This window comes from Malaya genurostris, chromosome 2 (genome assembly GCF_030247185.1).
Source record: "Malaya genurostris strain Urasoe2022 chromosome 2, Malgen_1.1, whole genome shotgun sequence".
Classification (NCBI taxonomy): domain Eukaryota; kingdom Metazoa; phylum Arthropoda; class Insecta; order Diptera; family Culicidae; genus Malaya; species Malaya genurostris.
This window is the reverse complement of record NC_080571.1, coordinates 67,938,689-67,961,903: the sequence shown is the minus strand read 5'-3', so window position 1 is coordinate 67,961,903 and position 23,215 is coordinate 67,938,689. Positions and strand designations below refer to the sequence as shown.

Sequence of the window (23,215 nt, the reverse complement as noted above, 5' to 3'; positions counted from 1 at the left end):
GGCGTTACGAAACGTTACATGCGTTACTTTTTTGAGAAACTTAGGCGTTACGGAGCGTTTCAAGCAGTAGTTTTTTTTGTAAGTTATAGGCGTTACTTTTTGGAAAGTTATAGACATTAAGAAGCGTTATATGTGTTACATTTGTGTGAGTTAGGAAGCGTTACTTGCGTTATTTTTCGTGAGTTATAGACGTTACAAAACGTTACATACGTTACTTTTTGGTAAGCTATAAGCGTTACATGCGTTAATTTTTTGTAAGTTATAGGTGTTACGAAGTGCTACATGCGTAACTTTTTGTAAGTTTAAGGCCTTACAAAACGTTCATCGCGTTACTTTTTATTGAGCTTTAGGCATTGCGAGGCATTACATGCGTTACTTTCTAGACGTTATGGAGTGTTACGAAACGTTGTTTTTTGTAAGTTATAAGCGTTATTTTTTGGAAAGTTATAGACGTTACGAAGCGTAATATGCGTTACATTTGTGTTAGTTGAGAAGCGTAGCTTGCGTTACTTTTCGTGAGTTATAGACGTTACAAAACAATATATACGTTACTTTTTGGTAAGTTTTAGGCGTTGCAAAGCATTACATGTGTTACTTTTTTGTAAGTTATAGGCGTAACGCAGCGTTACATGCCTTACTTTTCGTGAGCTAGTCGTTACATGCGTTACTTGTTAAAAGTTAAAATCGTTACGAAGCTTTACAAGCTTTACTTTTTTGTAAATTATGAGCGCTACAAGCGTTACTTTTTTGTAAATTGTAGGCGTTACGAAGCATTGCTTTTCTGAAAAATAATAGACATTACGAAGAGTTACATGCGTTATATTTTTGAAACTATGAGCGTTACGAACCGTTACTGGCTTTACTTTTTCGTGAGTTATCGACGTTACGAAGCGTTACTTGCGTTTCTTTTTTGTGAGTCATAAATGTTATGAAGTGTAACTTTTTTATAAGTCATAGGAGTTACAAAACGTTACATGCGTTTCTTTTTGGTAAGCTATAGGCGTTGCGAAGCATTAAATGTGTTACTTTTTTGTAAGTTATAGGCTTAACGCAGCGAAGCTTTACAAGGGTTACTTTTTTGTAAATTATGAGCGCTACATGCGTTACTTTTTTGTAAATTGTAGGCGTTACGAAGCATCGCTTTTCTGAAAGTTATAGACATTACGAAGAAATACATGCGTTACATTTTTGAAACTATAAGCGTTACGAACCGTTACTGGCTTTACTTTTTCGTGAGTTATCGACGTTACGAAGCGTTACTTGCGTTTCTTTTTTGTGAGTCATAAGTGTTACGAAGGGTAACTTTTTTATTAGTCATAGGCGTTACGAAGTGTTACATGCATTTCTTTTTGGTAAGTTATAGGCGTTGCAAAGCGTTCCATGTGTTACTTTTTTATGAGGTATAGGCGTTACGAAATGTTACTTGCTTTACTTTTTTATTAGTTATCGGCGTTACTTTTTTAAGAATCTTAGGCGTTACGGAGCGTTTCAAGCGTTACATGCATTACTTTTTTATAAGTTTTAGGCCTTACGGAACGCTAAACGCATTGCTTTTTAGTGAGCTTTAGGTATTACGAAGCATTACATGCGTTACTTTTTGGAAAGTTATAGACGATACGGAGCATTACGAAACCTTTTTTTTGTAAGTTATAGGCGTTACTTTTTGGAAAGTTATAGACGTTACGAAGCGTTATATGTGTTACATTTGTGTGAGTTAAGAAGCGTTACTTTCGTTACTTTTCGTGAGTTATAGATGTTACAAAACGTTACATACGTTACTTTTTAGTAAGTTATAGGCGTAACATGCGTTACTTTTTTTGTAAGCTGTAGGTGTAACGAAGTGTTACATGCGTAACTTTTTATAAGTTTTAGGCCTTACGAAACGTTAAACGCATTGCTTTTTGGTGAGCTTTTGGCATTACGAAGCATGACATGCGTTACATTTTGGAAAGTTATAGACGTTACGGAGCGTTACGAAACGTTGTTTTTTCTTGTGAGTTATAGGCGTTACTTTTTGGAAAGTTATAGAAGTTACGAAGCGTTATATGCGTTACATTTTTGTGAGTTAAGGAGCGTTACTTGCGTTACTTTTCGTGAGTTATGTACGTTGAAAAATGTTAAATACATTATTTTTTGGTAAGTTATAGACGTTACATGCGTTACTTTTTTGTAAGTTATAGGTGTTACGAAGTGTTACATGCGTAACTTTTTGTAAGTTTAAGGCCCTACAAAACGTTAATCGCGTTACTTTTTATTGAGCTTTAGGCATTGCGAAGCATCACATGCGTTACTTTCTAGACGTTATGGAGCGTTACGAAACGTTGTTTTTTGTAAATCATAAGCGTTACTTTTTTGGAAAGTTATAGAGGTTACGAAGCGTTATATGCGTTACATTTGTGTTAAGCGTGTTAAGAAGCGTTACTTGTGTTGATTTTTTTGTGAGTCATAGGAGTTACGAAGCGTTACTTTTTTATTAGTCAAAAACAATTGCCTGTTCCGATGTCATTGTCTTATGTGTAATGAAAACTTTCGTTTTATTGCCACAGCTGCAAATGCCCTGCCAAATCATAAATTTTCTTGCAAATTTGTCGGCAAAAACAAATTTAAATTTGGCTGGAACATCCCCCCGAGCCGTTGCCAAGTAAAATTTTTGACCTGGGATTTGCCCGAAGTCATAGGTTTCATCGTCCATCAGAAGACACCCGTCGAACTTGGTCAGCACCTGGTCATATAGTTTCCGAGCACGAATTTTTACCACACTATTCTGTTTTATGGTCCAATTTGACTGTTTACTAGCTCGATACGACTTGATTCCTTCCCGTAGTCGAGTTCTCCTCACGGTACTATGGGCAGCACCAAATTTTCTGGCCAAATCACGGTCCGACAGATTAGGATTCCTCCTAATCTTAATGACTCTTCAAAATCTTACCACGCAGTTTCCGGTCGACAATTCCACTCCGACGATTGGCTTGAAGCTTCCGAATCGTCGTCATTGTTTCCATATACCGTATGATAACGCGCCATACGGTATTTCTGGGAAATTTCAGCTGTTTAGCTAGCCTAGATGCAGATCACATTGGATTTCCCAAACAACTGTGCACATTTTTTTCCCTTCTTTCTGCTATCATGTTGAATGTTTACAAAGCACAGTCGAATTGAGGAATGTCAAACATCATACGTGAAGCTGACAAAATTCCCGACACGTGGGCGCCAAGAACTTTCAAATCCGTCCACCAGGAGCGCCACAATATGAGCGAAAGTTTGTCCCAATTCTAAATGAAGCAAGCTTTAGACATGTCACTTTTTTGTGAGTTATAGGCGTTACATGCGTTACTATTTTGTAAATTATAAGCGTTACGAAGCGTTACATGTGTAACTTTTTATGAGTTATAGACGTTACGAAGAGTTACAAGCTTTACGATGCGTTACACGCGTTACTTTTTAGTATGTTTCAGGTGCTACCTCTTGTAAGCTACAGGCGGGACAAAACGTTACTTTCTGTAGATTACAGGTGTTACAAAACGTGTTTTGCGGTAATTTTTTGTGAGTTGCGGGCGTTACGTGCGTTACTTTTTTGTGAATTACAGGCGTTACGAAATGTTACATGTGTTACTTTTTTATATTCTCTACGAAAACGAAAATATGAAACTAATATTGGAGGAAAATTATGCTCGTGGAATATTATTCAAGTGAATTAACTGTTCTATTCTATCCATGAAGAAATTATAAGTTCTTTCTTCTTGGTATGACAGTATTCAGTAAATTAAAATGTCATTTCACATGATTCAACCGGTTCAATATTTTAAATGTTACATACAGCCACGTAACCATGAGGGGGAGGGATAAGGGAGGGACCGTATTGATCGTTTTCGAAAATTCCTCTTAAAATTCGTCGCCGCACTGAAAATTAATTATCCATTCTTTTTTCTATCTATTTTCACTTCCAAATACGAACTAATGTTAATGTTCGAACCTAGGTTCAAAGCCATTGAGTGAAGCTCGTTTTTTACCTTTTTTTATATATATAAAAAATAGGTATAGAATTCGCTCAAACTTTCGAAAAATTTTCCGAGGCCTGGAGGGCCGAATGTCATATACCAATCGATTCAGCTCGACGAACTGAGCAAATGTCTGTGTGTGTGTGTGTGTGTCTGTCTGTATGTTTGTTGTCAACTAAGAGGTCGAGATCTCAGAGATGGCTGGACCGATTTTGATCAAACTAGTTGCAAATTAAAGGTCTCCCCGTCACCCAGAACGCTATTGAATGGTTTTGAGATCGGATGTTTACTTTTTGAGTTATACGAAGTTTTATGTCAAAATTTTCAGTTTTTTGACAGTATCTGTCACATTTGACCTTGAAAACAGAATATGTTTCCAGACTTAGATTTCGCACGGTAATACCTATCCAACAAGCCATAGATTGTTGAAATCCGTCCATTTTTAACGGAGATATCGATATTTTTGTGTAAGCCTTATTCCAGTAGTAGGAATTTTGAGCGCTGTATGAAAAAGCAATGCTTGGGAGCAACATGAAACACGATTTTTCATACTGTTACATACATTTTTCATACTGTTACAGTACCAAAAAGACTGTGTACAGCATCCTTTTTATGACAATTTGTCTCGGACCGATTTTAGCACGGTTCGTTTTTGGCAACACAATCGTTCGAATGTAACATATGTAAACCAGATGATGGCAGCATTTTCGAGTTGATAGCAATTCCATAATTATATTGTTTTAAGCTGATTACAGCAATAAATGCTGGAAAGCATAACACCCATATACCTTTCGAATCAGTTTGTCGAGATCAGCAAATGCGGGTGTGACAAATAATATCACTCAATTTTCTCGGAGATGGCTAAACTAAAAACTCTACAAACTCAGATTCATATGAAAAATCGTATACTTCCAAACAAGGTTCCTGAATTACGTTTGGATCCGACTTCTGATTGCGGAACCACAGGATGATATGTGAAACGAAATTAAAATAATGCAATTAATTTTTCTCGTAGATGGCTGAACCGATCTAAGATTCAAATGAAATCTAAGAATCATCTATGATTCAAATGAGAGGTCTTAAAATCCTATAAAACCTCTTACTTTTTAGTCAGATCCGACTTCTGGTTTAGAAAATGCAGAGTGATTAGTAGAAAAAAGTTCCATTTCACATAAATTAATCAGGTTTATCGGGTTTGCAGATTTGGATAGTCGATTACCAAATAAATTTATTTCAGTTTGAGCGGTATTCGTTTTTGGATTCGGAATGTACCCCCAAATTTTAACTCGCACTACAATTTCTCAAAGATGTCTACACATTCCTCAGGTGAATTTGACTGATTTCGGCTACACCGATTTTAGAATTCCGGTTCCAGTATCGAATCGATTCTCAAAGCTCAATCATTTTCTCAAAAAAGACCAAATCGAACTTCAAAAACAAATATTAGAGGACTTAAGGTCCCATACAAAATTGGTGAATTTTATCCGATTCTGGAATTACAGATGATGAGTTTATAAATTTCATGTAAATTGTTTGGTGTAATAATTTATGGCCATTCGAATCATTTTGGTCTATGCTAATTCCTGAATACCGGCTCTGGAAGTACTATAAATAATGACGAAAAACTTTAAAGTGGAACTTACTTCGACATCTCATGGAATGTTCAATCGATTGTCACACGCTAAGATTGAAATTCGATATGTTTTGCAGTTTCGGTATTACAGGGTAATGAGTGATTAAAATCTCAATTTGCCGTTTAAAACGACGATAATTGAAATAATGTCATGAGAACTAAAACACCTAAGAATATCCATGCAAAAACACATGCGTATTGATAAAAAATGGTATCATCTCACTGCTAGGTGGATTAATCACGTTTTACCTTTTTTTATAAATATAAAAAATAGGTATAGAATTCGCTCAAACTTTAGAAAAATTTTCCGAGGCCCGGAGGGCAAAATGTCATATACCAATCGATTCAGCTCGACGAACTGAGCAAATGTCTGTGTGTGTGTGTGTGTGTGTGTGTATGTGTGTGTGTGTCTGTATGTGTGTTGTCAACTAAGAGGTCGAGATCTCAGAGATGGCTGGACCGATTTTGATCAAACTAGTCGCAAATGAAAGGTCTCCCCGTCACCCAAAACGCTATTGAATGGTTTTGAGATCGGATGTTTACTTTTTGAGTTATACGAAGTTTTATGTCAAAATTTTCAATTTTTTGACAGTATCTGTCACAATTGACCTTGAAAACAGAATATATTTTCAGACTTAGATTCCGCACGGTAATACCTATCCAACAAGCCATAGATTGTTAAAATCCGTCCATTTTTAACGGAGATATCGAAATTTTTGTGTAAGCTACTTTTTTCCCCTATTCCAGCAGTAGAAGTTTTGAGCGCTGTCTGGCAAAGAAATGCTTGAGAACAACGTGAAACACGATTTTTTATATTGTTACATACAATTGTTTCTAAGTACCAAAAAGACTTTGTACAGTATCTTTTTTCGTGGCATTTTGCCTCGGACCGATTTTAGCACGGTTCCTTTTTGGCAACATAATCGTTCGAATATGCCATATGTAAAGAATTTTCGAGTTGAAAGCAATTCTATAATTATAAAGGGTGATTTTTTAAGAGCTTGAGAACTTTTTTAAACAATAAAACGCATAAAATTTGCAAAATCTCATCGGTTCTTTATTTTAAACGTTAGATTGGTACATGACATTTACTTTTTGAAGATAATTTCATTTAAATGTTGACCGCGGCTGCGTCTTAGGTGGTCCATTCGGAAAGTCCAATTTTGGGCAACTTTTTCGAGCATTTCGGCCGGAATAGCCCGAATTTCTTCGGAAATGTTGTCTTCCAAAGCTGGAATAGTTACTGGCTTATTTCTGTAGACTTTAGACTTGACGTAGCCCCACAAAAAATAGTCTAAAGGCGTCAAATCGCATGATCTTGGTGGCCAACTTACCGGTCCATTTCTTGAGATGAATTGTTCTCCGAAGTTTTCCCTCAAAATGGCCATAGAATCGCGAGCTGTGTGGCATGTAGCGCCATCTTGTTGAAACCACATGTCAACCAAGTTCAGTTCTTCCATTTTTGGCAACAAAAAGTTTGTTAGCATCGAACGATAGCGATCGCCATTCACTGTAACGTTGCGTCCAACAGCATCTTTGAAAAAATACGGTCCAATGATTCCACCAGCGTACAAACCACACCAAACAGTGCATTTTTCGGGATGCTTGGGCAGTTCTTGAACGGCTTCTGGTTGCTCTTCACTCCAAATGCGGCAATTTTGCTTATTTACGTAGCCATTCAACCAGAAATGAGCCTCATCGCTGAACAAAATTTGTCGATAAAAAAGCGGATTTTCCGAATGGACCACCTAAGACGCAGCCGCGGTCAACATTTAAATGAAATTATCTTCAAAAAGTAAATGTCATGTACCAATCTAACGTTTAAAATAAAGAACCGATGAGATTTTGCAAATTTTATGCGTTTTATTGTTTAAAAAAGTTCTCAAGCTCTTAAAAAATCACCCTGTATTAATTTAAACCACTTACAGCAATAAATGCTGGAAAAACATAACAACCATATACCATTCGATTCAGTTCGTCGCGATCAACAAATGCGCGTGTGAAAAATAATTTCACTCAATTTTTTTCGGGGATTGATGTTTTCTCAAAACAAAAACAAATCAAATTTCAGAAGCAAAAGTTCAATTAAAATTAATCCAATTTTATCCAATTTTGACTTCCGATTCTGGAATTGCAGGATGATGAATTTTCAAAAATCAAAGCTATATAGAAGATGACAATCCCGAAAAGCTTTAAAGTTGGACTCAAAAATGTTGAAATTTATTCGTCATATGGCCATACGAATCGGTTTGAGTTATGCTGGTTCCTGAATACCGGCTCTGGAAGTACCTTAAATTACCCTAAACTCTGAAGTGGAAATTACTTCGACATATCATGGAATGTTTAGTCGATTGTTATACTTTTAGATTCAAATTCGATCCGATTTGCAGTTTCGACATTACAGAGTAATGAGTGATTAAAATCTCAAATTGCCACTTAAAACGATGGACATTAGAATAATGTCATGGAAACTGAAACAACAAAGAATATTCATGCAAAAAACACATGCGGATTGATAAAAAAAGGTATCATCTCACTGCTAGGTGGATTAAGCACGTTTTTTTTGTTGCAATCAGGAAAATCAACAATGCTTTGAACATTGATTTCAGAGTATGATTTTTATTCCGTGGATTGCATGGATGAGAGAGAATGAAGAAAGGCTCAACCGAAAAACAACCGAAACATCGTCGATTGTGAACCTGTTGGTGTTTTAGATTACTTTTCGGTGATATTTAGAATTCAAGAAAAACTGTTCGTTATTACGAAATACCGAGCAAGTGTCTGTATGTGGAAAAATACAACGCAAAAATACCAATTAAACTGAAAGTGCTAATAAAATCTATTATCACACTCCAGCAACTTCTGTAATCCAGTTACGAATCAGCGGATGAGCAACGCGAGCATAAACGCCTGGTTCGTTTCCTACGCAGTTGGTGTCACCCCAGGACACAATACCGATCTGTCGCCCTCCAGTAACAAGCGGACCGCCACTGTCACCGTTGCAAGCATCACGGCCAGGCTCGCTAGCACATATCATACTGAAAGAAAAATTGTTTTAAGCTTGCTCACTAGCGGCGTCCTTTGGATGAAATACTCACTCATCGGTGATCCATCCACTGGGCCATCCGGCTATACAAGTGTCCTGGCCAATAACAGGAATATCAACCACCTGCAGTATGACCGGTAGAGAGCCGGGTACACTCTAAATATGTAATGAATTCACAGTGGGTCATTTAGTTATTTCGATTTACGAGTAAAAATTTTTCACCGTCAGACCCCATCCAGTCACAACAGCGCGGGTGCCTTCTGGATAATCGGTTCCCGCTGGAACCAGTGTAATCGGTGCAATGTTAGTACCTTGTAAATCAGCAGTACTGTGCAAAAGAGAAACATCATTTTTTATATAGCTTTCATCGTAGTTCGGGTGGTTTATGATCTGATCAACACTGAACAGAGTACCGCCCTCCAAACGATCGCTGGAGCCTGCTTGTAATGTTATCTGAAAATTACGTGAACCTTGCACTCTTCAATACAATCAAACCATTTTAGTAACATACAATGTCCAAATCAGGAGTGGGATAAGTGCAATGAGCAGCCGACAGAGCCCATCGATCGGAGATAACCGACGCACCACAGTAGTGAGAACCGGAACGACGCAGTGACAGATGGTACGGGAAGTTTTCGATTTCCGCATCGACGCCTCCAACAATACGACCATTGACCGGAGGTCGCTCGATCGGTTTCATTGTGTAGTACGGAACCGGCATACGTTTGTTGTACTGCAACCAAAGGTCCTCTGCTGGACCGGCAGACACTGCCACTAGGCACAAAGCTAACACTACAAACACCTTCATCCTGATTAGTTCCGGACGACCCGAGAAATAAAGCCTTCCCTCGTGCGCATTGCTCTTTATAGGCTTCACGTTACGAGCTTCTGAATTTTCGGTCTATGGCAATAAAAATGTTTGTTTGAATTATCGCTTAACTCTTATCGATAAACTCTTACGGTCGTCTACATCGATTAGATATGGAAAGATAATCGAAAATTAGCGGGGGGTATTCCGACGACAACGACGACGACGTGATCAGTACGTACGTTGCATAGCGTTGATGGAAGCTTCCTTATCGGTATTTGTGGAGCACTTGGGGATTGCCACACTCGTCGGGATTACCGCACATTTTGCCATTAGTTCGGTTTATCTTTTGCCAATTCATTCCATCAGGCTTTGCAGATTTATAATCGTCACTCACACGATGTATATGACATACTCCATCGATTATTTGTTTTCATGCTTGGTAAACATCGTCTAACACATCGGGTTCCTACAAAATGGCACTTCAAACCAAACATGTTGCGTTGTGTTGGAAACTCCCGGGACGCGCTGATACTTCGAATGGTCTCCGAACTCTGCCAAAAAGTATTTTTGAGCTCAATTCAAAATTTAGGACGGTGCCTTACACTAACGTTAGTCTCGGAACAAATTTGAAGAGTAGATGCCGGAAAACAATGTACTAGGTTGTTCCAAAATTCAAGATAGAAACTGCCGATCTATCGACCCCCAATTGAATTTCAGCAGTGTAAAAATTCCATGTCATATACACACATGGAACCAGTTGTTTGATGAATTCATACAAACGTGGGAACGTATAAATTTGATAGAACATTCAACAGTCGGTAACATTTAAAATATTGCAACCATTGAATCATGTGAAATAACATTTCAGTTTACTGAATACTCTAATATCAAGAAAATAACAAATGCTTCATGGATAGAATAGAACAATCAATTCACTTGAATAATATTTATGTTCATTTTCCTTCAAAATTAGATACATGTTTTCGATAAACTATGTCGTCGTATTGATTTTGATCATGTCGTTGTATGATCATTTCTAATCATTTCATTATATAGACATTTCAGTAGATTTTGCAAATAAATGACTCTTCAATATGTTACAATTGAGATGCCAAAACTCTTACAAAAAGTAACACATGTAACGCTTCGTAACACACAAAACTTACAAAAGATGTAACGCTTTGTAACACTTATACCTTTTGAAAATTGAATACATGTAACGTTTTGTAACACTTATAACTTACAAAAAAGTACGCACGTAAACATTTGTAGCGCCTATAACATACAAAAGAGTTACGCATATAACGCTTTCTGAAGCCTTTAACTTACAAAAAGTAATGCTTCGTAACACTCCGTAACGCCCATAACTTACTAAAAAGTAACGCATGTAAAGCTTCGTAATGCATATGACTTACAAAAAAAGTAACGTTTCACCTGACTCACAAAAAAGTAACGCTCTAACTTACTTAAAATTACATGTAACGCTTCGCAACGCCTCTAACTTACAAAAAAGTACAGCATGTAACACTTCGTAACGCATGTAATTTACTAAAAAGTAACGCATGTAATGCTTCGTAACGCTTTCGTTACGGTTATAGTTTACAGAAAAGTAACGCATTTAACGCTAAGTAACGCCTTTAATGTAACGCTTTATAACGCTCCGTAACGCTTATAGCTTACTTAAATGTAATGCATTTAACGCTTCGTTACGTCAATACTCACGAAAAAGTAACGCATGTAAGACTTCGTAACGCTTATCACCTACAAAAAAGTAACTCATGTAACGCCCATAATCTACAAAAAAGCAACGCATCTAATGCTACGTAACGTCTGTAACTTACTAAAAAGTAACGCGTCGTAACTCGTTTACCGCAAGAATCTAACCCTTATAACGGCTTTCAACATTCATAATTTCCACAAAATAACTAATACGATTTGTAACCCTCAATTTAAGAAAATTGTCGTATGCGAAGCTTTCTAGCTTCTTTAATATAACGTAACGCTTCCCATCTCACGATAATATCGAGTGAAACGCTTCGTCAAATGAAAAAATTTTCCAAATTGGGGACAGGTATATATGGGTAAGTCGATGCCTTTCACGCAACCCGCCAGGGTTCGATTCCCAATTCAATAGAAATCTATGAAACCATATGAAACTGTTCTTGTGAAAATCATCGTAGTTTTCTCTGACAAATCTGAGAGAGTTTTGTTTTGAATTTTTCGGCACCTTCTAAGAAGATAGTTTGAGAAATCGATGTGAGTTATATTTCAAAATATTTTACCACTCTCTCTCGTGCTCTCCAGTAAAATTCCCAAATTAGAAGTGCTTATTGAATTAGCATTAGCATTAGAGACCGGCCGTGTGTTGCTACTCCGTTATTGATCAGAACGAATGTAGCTTGCAAAATATTTTTTTTTTCCGAAACAACTTGCTTGGGAATAACACGTAGTTTCACATTATGTAAACTGCATTGATCCTTGCATGCTGATCAGTACCGACGCCAACCCCGTCCGAATGCACATCTACTTGGGAAGGAAAATTTTTTAGTTCTATGCATATCGCTACTAAAAACCGAGAAATCCTCTGCATTTCCACATACATCACAGGAAGGGGTTGTTTGTTAGTAAATTTTCGAATAATATCATCATGTGTTCAGAGAACTAGGTAGCCTGCTACCGAGAATACGTTGCAATTTGATCGTGTTTTGTATTACTATGTGCTTTCTACTAACGAAATTATTTTCGAAACTCGTAAAACTTCGGACAACAGACGTTCGGGAGGCTCGCTATCAATTCATACATTTGATTCATTGCGTTCTGTTTCTTTTAATAGCCAACCTTAATATTGGCAAGATACCACTCGATCATCATCAATCGAACAGCAACACCTTACGCGATACGAAGTAATGTCGATATATACTCCCTAAATCAAATAATAAATTACCAAACGGAACGTCCTCGCAGTCTAAACTATAATTACATACGTCCTAGTTAGGCTATAAATTTCACGTGCGCGAGTTTAACCCAAAGAAAACTAGATCCATAGATTAAACGTTCCCCGAATAATCGACGGAGTTTAGTCTAACCCGATTATTAGTAAGGAGAATTCTAATGAAAATGAGAAAAATATGAAATATTTCTAAGAAACGATCTCACCAGTATCTTGCTTCTCATATTCACATTGCTGTAAACACCACGAGATGACACACAACTACTGAGAAATAAAATAAAATAAACTCACGCGGATGGATTTACTGCAGACCGATTATAGATTTTCAGTCAGAATCACAAGATTGACTTGAAAAATTTTACACATTCCATATAAACTTCCTATGAAATCTATTTTTTTTTGTTTCGATTATGGAAGGTTCAACATTAAGTATATTTTTAATAACTATTTATTGGAATATGAGTTAAAATTAAATTATTAAGATTTTAATTGTGTGTTCAGCCACAAGTGGTGATTTTTTAGCCCTATTGGTTATTACCATGAGTACATCATTTGCTTAAGCAATATTTAGATTTTTGTGTAGGGAAAATTCTAAACCTACTTGTATTGTGTAATGGGGAAAAGTAACTTATATACTACGTTACTAACTAATACAGAGAGCGAATCGATTCAATTGAAGATTGCATCGATTTTTGTCGGAATTTGCTTATAATATTATGTGACATTACATCTAATGGTTCTATATTTGTGAGTCTGTGTAACTCATTTGTACTAAACCAGGGAGGACGCTTCAAAATCATTTTCAGAATTTTATTCTAAATCCTTTGAAGCGTTTTCTTCCTGGTGGAACAACAACTTGATCAAATTGGTACTGCATAAAGCATGGCTGGTCTGAAAATTTGTTTGTAAATTAACAACTTGTTTTTTAGACAGAACTTAGAATTTCTGTTCATAAGAGGATATAAACATTTAATACATTTATTACACTTTGCCTGGATTCCTTCAATGTGATCCTTGAAAGTGAGTTTTTTGTCATACGTTAAACCTAAGTATTTAGCTTGTTCAGACCATGTCAATTCCAAGCCATTCAATTTGAGAATGTGATTTTTGTTTGATTTAAAAAAAAAAATCTCATGGCTTACGAAGAAAAATAATTAATTGCGTTTTGGCTGCATTTGGTTTAATTTTCCATTTTGACAGATAATCACTGAAAATATTTAAACTTCTTTGTAGGCGACTGCAGATCACTCTTAGATTTCTACCTGTGGCTAACAGACTTGTGTCGTCACAGAATAGCGATTTCTGACAACCAACGGGTAGATTTGGAAGATCAGAAGTGAAAATATTATACAAGATTGGAGCTACACTCGAACCCTGCGGAACACCGGCTCGTACGGGTAGCAATTCAGATTTACAATTTAGACTAACCTGAAGAGTACGATCAATTAAATAATTTTGAATCATTTTGATCAAATAAATAGGAAACTAGAAATCAGACAGTTTGTGCCAAACACTGTCGAATGTTTTTTCTATGTCTAGAAGAGCAACTCCAGTGGATAACCCAGAAGATTTATTTGATTTTATCAAGTTGATGAGTAGTTGAATGTTCATGACGAAATCCAAACTGCTCTGGTAAAAAAATTGAATTCTCATTTATATGAGACATCGTTCTCAACAAGTTATTTTTTTCAAAAAGTTTACTGATAGAAGAAAGTAAGCTAATTGGTCGATAACTTGATGTTTCTGCTGGGTTTTTATCAGGTTTAAAGATAGGAATTACTTTAGCGTTTTTTTTTTCATCTTTTTGGGAAGTGCGCTAAAGAAAAACACTTGTTGAAAATTTTAACCAGGAGTCTCAAGGCAACATCGGGAAGATTTTTAATAAGAATATTATAAATTCCATCATTACCAGGGGCCTTCATGTTTTTAAGTTTCCTAATAATTGATTTATTTTCATCAAAATTTGTCTCAATAATGTCATCTTGTGATAACACTTGGGTTGAAATATGATCATATTTCAGTGAGAATTCATTTTCAATAGGACTCACAACATTTAAATTAAAATTGTGGACACTCTCAAACTGCTGAGCAAGTTTTTGAGCTTTTTCGCCATTTGTAGGAAGCATTTGATTTCCTTCCTTGAGAGCAGGCGTTGGTTTCTGAGGTTTTTTAAGAACCTAAGAAAGTTTCCAGAAAGGTTTAGAATATGGTTTAATTTGTTCAACTTCTTTAGTGAAATTTTCATTTCGCAAAAGAGTAAATCTATGTTTAATTTCTTTTTGTAAATCCTTAACTATGTTTTTCATAGCAGGATCACGAGAACGTTGATATTGTCGTCGACGAACATGCTTCAACCGAATGAGCAGTTGAAGATTGTTATCGATGATAGGAGAATTAAATTTAGTTTGAGCTTTGTGAACTGAATAATTTCTAGCTTCGATAATATAATGACTCAAAATCTATTGCTGTGTCGATTTCATAATCTAAAATAGTTTCATAATCCACATGATTTTCAATGTGAGATGCGTAATCCAACCAATTAGCTCTATGATAGTTGAATATAGAACTAATTGGATTAATTATAGCTTCGTTGGAAAGTCTGAATGTTACAGGAAGATGATCTGAGTCAAAGTCAGCATGTGTAATCGGTTCACTACAAATGTGACTTTGATCTGTTAGAACCAGATCAGTTGTAGACGGGTTTTTCACGGAAGAGAAACAAGTCGGATTACTGGGATGAAGAACTGTGAAGTAACCAGCTGAGAGTTGATATTTTACCATTACTGTTATTTTGCATACAATTCCACTGGTCATGCTTAGCATTTAAGTCCCCTATTACGAAAAATTTCGATCGATATCTTGTGAGTTTTTGCAAATCGCCTTTAAAGAAATTTAATTGTTCGCCGGTGCATTGGAATGGCAAATATGCTCCAGCGATGAAATAAATTCCATGAATGGTTTCAACTTCGATTCCCAAGCTTTCAATAACTTTAGTATTGAATGAAGGTAAAATTCGATGTTTAATTTGCCGTTGGACAAAAATGGCAACTCCACCACCCATTCCAGTAAACCTGTCAAATCGATGAACCACATAATGTGGATTGCTTTTCAATTTGACATTTGGATTAAGAAAAGTTTCTGTCACAATGGCAATAGGAATTTTGTGAACTTTGAGAAAATTATAAAATTCATCTTCACTCGATTTTAAAGATCGAGCATTCGAATTTAAAATATTCAAATAATTATTTAACATCACTGTTAAATTTTAAATTCATTATAATATTATTTGCGAATTGCCATCCAATTCGAAATGCGTCAAAAAGTGATGAAGTCGAATTCATTTGGATGATCATTTGAAAAAGTTGATCTTGTAGGTAGATCATTTTATTTTCAATTATATCGCCTAAATCAACTTCATTTAAAGAAGCCAATGGCATTCAAGCAATATTTGTAGGTAGACTGCCATTAGAAGAAGATGATATGGCCGATCTACCTATTAATAAATTGTTTTCGTTAGAAGATGAACTGCAAGGCGGTCCTGTGTTTTGATTATTTACGTTAGAAGATTTAAGTGGTAGATTTCTACCTGTTATACTAGCATAACTAACATTAGAAGAAGATGAGGTCAATCTACCTGTCAATAAATTGTTTTCGTTAGAAGACGAATTGAAACGCGTACCTGTTTTTTGTTTTAAATTCAAAGAAATAAGTGCCTTAGAATAATTAGGCGTGGCATTTGTAACGGTTATTCTGAAAATCAAATATATATATATTATATTATATATATAGTATATTCTTTAAATTTAAGGTCGTTGATTTGACTTGTTGTCTAAGCGAACGAGCGTTTAAAATTTTTACCTGACAGGACATTTCAAATAATTGGATTTATGATTTTCATCGCAATTTGAACAAGAAAATTTATCAGTGGTTTCATTCATTGGACAAACGTCTTTCGATTGCGATTACCACAATTCAAAAACCGTATATCCATATGACAATTTTTGGTTCCATGGTCCGAAGCCTTGGCAACGACAACATTGCGTTAAGTTTGTAATACGGTTATGCCGTTTATAATGTTCCCAATGAATTTTAATGTGGGAAATGAAAGGTACTTTTTCTAAAGTTTTCAAATTGTTTACATCACTTCGATTGAAGTGTATTAGGTAAAGTTCATAAGAAATTCCAGAGCGTGGTTTAGAAGTACCATTCGCTCTTTTTTTCATAAGTATTACTTGGGAAGGGGCAAAACCAAGCAATTCTTTTAATTCATTTTTAATTTCATCAGTACTTTGATCATTTGTTAAGCCTTTCAAGACAGCCTTGAAGGGTCTGTCTGATTTTATATCATATGAATTAAATTTATGAAGTTGCTCGGACAAATATTGGATAAGACGTTCATAATCTTCCAATCCATCAACCAAGATTCGACATTCTCCTCTTCGTCCGATTTGAAATGAGATTTTTACTTCCGGGAGAAAAGTAGAAAGCTCAGTACGGAATGCTTTGAAGTAGGAAATCATCACCGTCACTGGTGGCATAGATTGCTGTTTCTTCCCAGAACGACAAGCGTCCATTTTGGGAATTTTTGAAGAATTCTCTTCTTTGTCGCTACAATCGGATTCAGGAAGAATCTCGTAAATATTGTTAGACGGCATAGGATCAACGGAAGGGAAATCCGTCCGTTGTCTTTTATTTTTACATTCTGATTCTATAAGATCGTGAATGTTATTAGAAAAATGTTGAATAACGGATTGTGATTTATTCCGTATTGAATTATTTTTAGCCTTAGTCTTGTTGCCTTTCCGGTTGGGCATTTTTGAAATTTATGAAATTTGAAATTAAATTAACTAGGCTAAATTAGTCTTCGAATGAACTCCTAGTTTGAAAAAGTCTTGATAAAGACTGATTTCGTAGTAGTCTTAATAAAGACTGATTATTTTGAAGAATAATTCTTTGAATGGCTAGCCTTAAAAAAGGCTGATTAATTTCTTAGTCTTGAAAAAGACTGATTATATTCATCACTTTTTGTATAGCCTTGAGGAAGGCTGACTAATTGTTAGTCTTCAAAAAGACTGTTAGTGATTCAGGTGGCCTTGAAAAAGACTGAAGCCTTGAATCAATGAAACTTTAGGTAGCAAGAAAAAACATACAGGAGCCAAGAGCTACTCGCGTGCGGTGCGAACGACTGTTCAACACCGACTGTTTTAACCTTAAGATCATTCGTCTCTTCGGGCCAGAAAAATGTTCTGATCCTATGTGCGGGCTTGGGAATCGAACCCAGGCGGGCTGCATGAAGGGCATTGACTTATCCATCACGCTATACCCGTTTCCAAACAAATTAGAAGTGCTTACTAAATAATTTCAAAGTGAATCCTTGCTATTTACCGCGACAACATATGCACTTTTTATTTTTCTGTACTAATCGTATCCAAACTAAATCAGCTAGACCTCGTTACGGTATATTTATAATATAAGCGATAAAAGTTGAGATATTTGATGAACCAGTGGAACCAGTATGCCATTCCAAGCGCAGCAGTGGTGCAAGTAAAAATGTACCAAACATTTCCATTACCGAATGAGTTTTTTCTTTAATTCTTCAGCTGGGCAATGATGTGTGAGATTTCGATGTCCCTGCGGGCCTCTATTTCATTTACTCAATGTTGATGCTTGATAGGATCTTGAATAAACATTTTATTTTCACACTGTAGGATTGGCCAGAAGATTGTTCTGTGTACCATTTCTCTCTACATAATGTCAAATTAAGTGCAAAAATGCTGAATCGATTGCCTAAATGGGCATTCGACCAAAAGAAGATTGGGAACCACTGGTTTAAATATATTCGAAATATTCATTTATTCCTTCTATTACCGAATATTGATGATGTTTCTCGCGAATATATCTAAACTCAATATCCAACAACTAAATAGTAACAAATTCTAGTGGAATGTCAGAACGTAAGATATTTCACGTTCATCCCGGGGCTGCGTTTCGTTTGATGCCCTGTAACCATCTCGGCTGCCTCAGCTGCAACCGGCTAACAATCGCACTGATTGAAATTTCACTCGCCTTGCACGTTAACCACCATTTCCATTTTCGGCCTGAGGAAACAACAATACTCAAAATCCAATTACATATCATCGTCCTTTCGTTTCATCCTCAGATTCCGCAAGCGTCGTGGTTCACGTTATCAAAGGCGAACATCCGGCCGCCATGCAACATGGCGTGAATAGCGCCGATTACGCAACCAAATCGCAACCCGTAAGTATTGATTGATGTTCTCTTCTCACTAATCCAAACAAACGTCGGGCTGGAATTAACAGGCACACTCCACTCCGGCCACTGATCCGAACTGTGTGATCGGTGGATTAACGCTGTTAGCCACTAACTGTCCGCGCCTGCATTGCAATCGCAATTGGATGGAGTTGGTCGTACGTATGAACCAATCAATGATTGTGGATCGAAACTAACGCCTGACGGGTGTTGGGACCACACGGTCATGACGGTCAATCCGCAATCATCAATGCAGGCCCCGTATCGATATTCTTCCGGAATCCAGCCGTACAGCAGTTATCTCGTTAACAGAGCGACCAGGATCGGTGAAACAATTTACTAATCGTATTTCCTTGCGTTCTGCTTCGTGTCTTTCTCTTCATCTCTTTTTTCCCGCAACCGCCGTCGCCGCCGCATACCCATCGGTGAATGGCCCCGTAATCACCGTTCATCCGGTCGATCAACACACCGGCCTCGGGGTGAACCGTGGCACAGGTCATCGGTGTTCTCGTCGTAGCACTCTGTCTCCAGCTGCTGACCAGTGCGCTTCCCAATAGGTAAGTTGCTTGAAAGTGATTAATTTGCAGTGGCTACCGGTTCTGCAACCGCCGCCGGTTCGATTGATCCGAGAACCGACAGGTTTATTTGAACGATTACAAAAGTTTCTACGCCTTTTGTGTCGGACCTGAACAACGGATTGATAGTAATCAACGTTAATTATTGCTGCACGGGTCGGTCCGACTGCTGGCAAACCGACATCTGATACCAGACAATGCATTGCACATTGTTTATGTTCTACTGTTGGTTGCAAATCTGATGACCGGGTGAAAATAAAAAAAAACGGATTGCATCGGGCTGAACATTGGTGGTCATTAACTCGTGTCTAGATCTTGTTTTATTGCATTTGTTTCGAAATAATGCTTAGTTGAGTAATGCAGTGCATGGCAATTATTACCTTGAAGCACTGACTATCCAGCATTTGGTTTACTGCATTCGAATAAACATAAGATTTTTCTACTCAATTACAGAAGGATACGAACATTTTCCACTTCGAATCCTGTTACTGGATCCGGTTGCTATAATTAATTCGGGGTAGATAATGATAATCTTATAAATAAAACTGGACATGATTGGTAGAAAATAACTGGGCTTCAATTAGCGACAGGATCTTTCATCCTTGGTTTGTGACAGCAATTGGAAACCTTGCCACTCATTCCCGGTTATCCGAGATTTTAGTCAGCCGGGATCAAACATTCGTTCGATTGTCTTTTTCAGTGCCGTGTGCATATAATTGGGAATTTTCTCTGTATTCTCTTCAATTTGGACAAATCGAATAGTGTATACGTACAATTCTTTAAAGAGAGCAAAGTAATTGAATTTGCTAACAACAATGTGCAATACGAGAATGTTCAACATTCTAGTTTATATGGAAGACAATACCACAGAAGTACGAATGCATGATCTTCCTTCATCCGCACGGAGAACCCTTCGATCATAAAATTGCGATATCGCAGTTTTTTTTATTTTTGCGACAGTTGATTTAACTAATTTCTTTTTTATTCAACCAATATGATTTTTGATTTGAATATATTCAAGTAGTTGAAAAATATGTTGTTTTGAATGCTGTCAAATGCCGGAAACAGTTGAAAGCAAAACAATAATCGCAATGCTTTTTTATTTGAAATCTGTTCGCGTCGCTTCAAAATGTCAATGAAAACAACATCGATGATTAAAGCGTTTGGTGAAATTGTGTTCATTCGATTTGAGAAATTTATGATAACAAGTGTTTATCTAACAGCGGTGTTGTGATAAAGTTAACCTTGTTTAAGATGAAAAAGATTTGGTGACAAATTAGAAAATGTTAATTTATGATCATCTCGTAATCTTTGAGGTATGCGCAAGAATTTTATGCTTCAAATTCGATCATTGATTTACTTCCAGCAGACTGTTTTACTTCCAGCTGTTTGATACTGATGATGATGTTCATGCATTAGTAATAAAACGCTTTTTGACATGAATTTAATTTATAAAAGTAACAGGAGCGAAGGGTTTCAAACACACAGTCGCGCTGCGATTGAATGGCGCGTTTGAATTGCCGTCGCAAAACTCCAATTCCCAGCGGTTGAGGCACCCAAGCTCATATAAATTGACTAAAATTATCAGTGCATAACTTTAGTTCAACCGTTTGAAGGCATCATCTTTCAGTACTCATTTCAGGTAAATATAATAATTTCGCTAATTTACTCGCCCCTCCGGGCGCTTTTTGCTGATTAAAAACGTTTTTCTACATCAATCATTTCCGATCGAATCAGAGGTTTTTTTTAGAATTTAGATCTTTACTGATCTCGACTTGACATGATCATGATCATACAAAAATCAAAATCACTTAGAGATCAGATCAGTTCTGATTTCGTAATGATAATATATTCCTTGGTTAAGATCACTTGAAATCAGCAATGATCAGTGATTTTCCCAGCCCTAATGATATTACATGTCAATATAAAATACTGTTTATATTTTAACAACGATATTTATTTCATGAATCTCAATATATCGAACTTATTTCAAATAGATCATGACGTGTATCAGTAAGTATATTTTGATTATTTTCGCAAATCAATAACATTATTCGAGTTGATTCAACTATTTGCAATCCGGCTGCTCAGCCACCCATGGAAGTTGACCATCAATGTCATCTTCCCTCTCTGAGCAGCCTAGATAGCCGTGTAGTGTCGGTAGCGGTTTCCCAACTGGCTAAGAATAACGCTACGGTCCACCTGTACCGGTGGTATAAGTCCACCAAACAGGTAAGCCGTGTGGCATCCGGCGGAATTATTTTTTACCAAGAATTGATCCACTGGTTTCCTGTTCCATGTCGTAAAAGGCCACAAAAATAGGAACTCCTAAGTCAAGGTGTATTTCCGTGCCGATGGCTGAATGGCTGCAGGAGGTTAAACATTGCAGTCGTAAACGGAATAGCTTGGGTTTTTCCTCAAGGTGGTGTACTATCCCCACTTTTATGGAACCTAGTCGCTGATGGTTTGTTAAGGAAACTTAATAACCTTGGATTTCCGACTTATGGTTTTGCCGACGATTATCATATATTGATGACCGGTATAAGCATTAACACTCTCTTTGATTTAATGCAGCAAGCCCTGCGATATGTTGAACAATGGTGTTGCCAGGTTGGATTATCTGTAAATCCGGGCAAAACATCAATGGTGCTTTTCACTCATCGTAGGATAATTACAAGAGCTCGTCCGGTGCAGTTCTTTGGTTCAGAGGTCACTGTGGTCGATCAAGTTAAATACGTCGGGGTTATTCTTGACTCAAAACTGAATTGGTCTGCTCACATTGACTTCAGGATTGAAGGAGCTTGCATGGCTTTCGGCCAATGCAGACGAGATTTTGGAAAATCATGGGGACTCAAACCCAGATATATTCATTGGATCTACACAACTATTGTTAGACCAATTTTAGCATATGGATGTCTTGTATGGTGGCAGGAAGGAGAAGTCGCGAAAGTTCAGTCAAAGCTAAATCATCTCCAAAGGATGGTCCTAATGGCGATGACAGGAGCATTCACGACAACTCCTACTGCTGCTCTAGAGGCGCTACTGTGCATTAAACCACTACATGTGTTCCTAAAACAAGAAGCATTATCTTGTGCATACCGTCTTAAGGTTACAGGGCTTTGGAACAGTAACCCATTAGATTATGCTACCAGCCACACTCGCTTGTGGTCTCAAATGGTTACGTGGGATGAGTATTTACTCGCTCCTAGTGACCTAACTCTCACATGCAGTTTTCCTTTCAAAACATTCAATGTGAGCTATCCTCTTCGTGAAGAATGGTTGTCTGGAACGACAACTTGATGAACACATAGTTTGTTATACGGACGGTTCTCTGTTGAATGGTCGTGCTGGTGCTGGTGTCTACTGTCGTGAAATGAGGCTAGAGCAGTCTCTTTCACTTGGTAGATACTGTACTGTGTTCCAAGCAGAAATCTACGCAATTCTGTGTGGAGTACAATCGGCACTTCAGCAGAGGATCTGTGGTAAACGAATTTATTTTTGTTCCGACAGTCAGGCAGCCTTAAAAGCACTCAGTTCGACTGACTCACGGTCGAATCTAGTGATCGCATGTCGAACTCAAATTGAAGACCTCAGCATTTCAAATGCTGTTTACTTCTTATGGGTACCCGGCCATTCTGGTATTACTGGAAATGAATCCGCTGATGAGTTGGCTAGAGCTGGTGCAACGAATGATTTCGTTGGTCCTGAACCAGCTTTACCACTTTCAACTAGTTGGATAAAGCACAAGACTCGTTCTTGCGCTCAGACAAAAGCATTTCTACCAGATTTAAATCTGAAAATGTCAAAGTGTCTACTGCATTTCTCCAAGCATCATTGCAGTATTCTGGTCAGAGCTCTGACTGGACATTGCAAACTCAATTATCACATGGCTACTATTCAACGTGCTGAGTATTATTCGTGTGATTTGTGTG

At 37.1% G+C, this 23,215-nt stretch overlaps 2 protein-coding genes across 3 annotated transcripts in view; one reads left to right on the top strand and one right to left on the bottom strand.

Moving 5' to 3' along the window:
* LOC131432778 (cell adhesion molecule DSCAM-like) overlaps window positions 1-23,215 on the top strand; it is a 189,992-nt gene that overhangs the window by 118,166 nt on the left and 48,611 nt on the right. For both annotated transcript variants that reach the window (XM_058599283.1, XM_058599281.1), the window contains exons 7-8: window positions 18,599-18,696; window positions 19,204-19,265. In XM_058599283.1, the coding sequence (XP_058455266.1) occupies window positions 18,599-18,696; window positions 19,204-19,265 (160 nt within the window). The remainder of the gene's footprint in view (window positions 1-18,598; window positions 18,697-19,203; window positions 19,266-23,215) is intronic.
* LOC131432779 (trypsin alpha-3-like) lies at window positions 8,305-9,495 on the bottom strand. The gene is made up of 4 exons (XM_058599284.1): window positions 9,189-9,495; window positions 8,900-9,130; window positions 8,730-8,833; window positions 8,305-8,669 (listed from the first exon to the last, which is right to left on the bottom strand). Exons 1-4 carry the CDS (start codon window positions 9,483-9,485, stop codon window positions 8,477-8,479), a joined length of 825 nt encoding a protein of 274 aa, XP_058455267.1. The 5' UTR covers window positions 9,486-9,495; the 3' UTR covers window positions 8,305-8,476.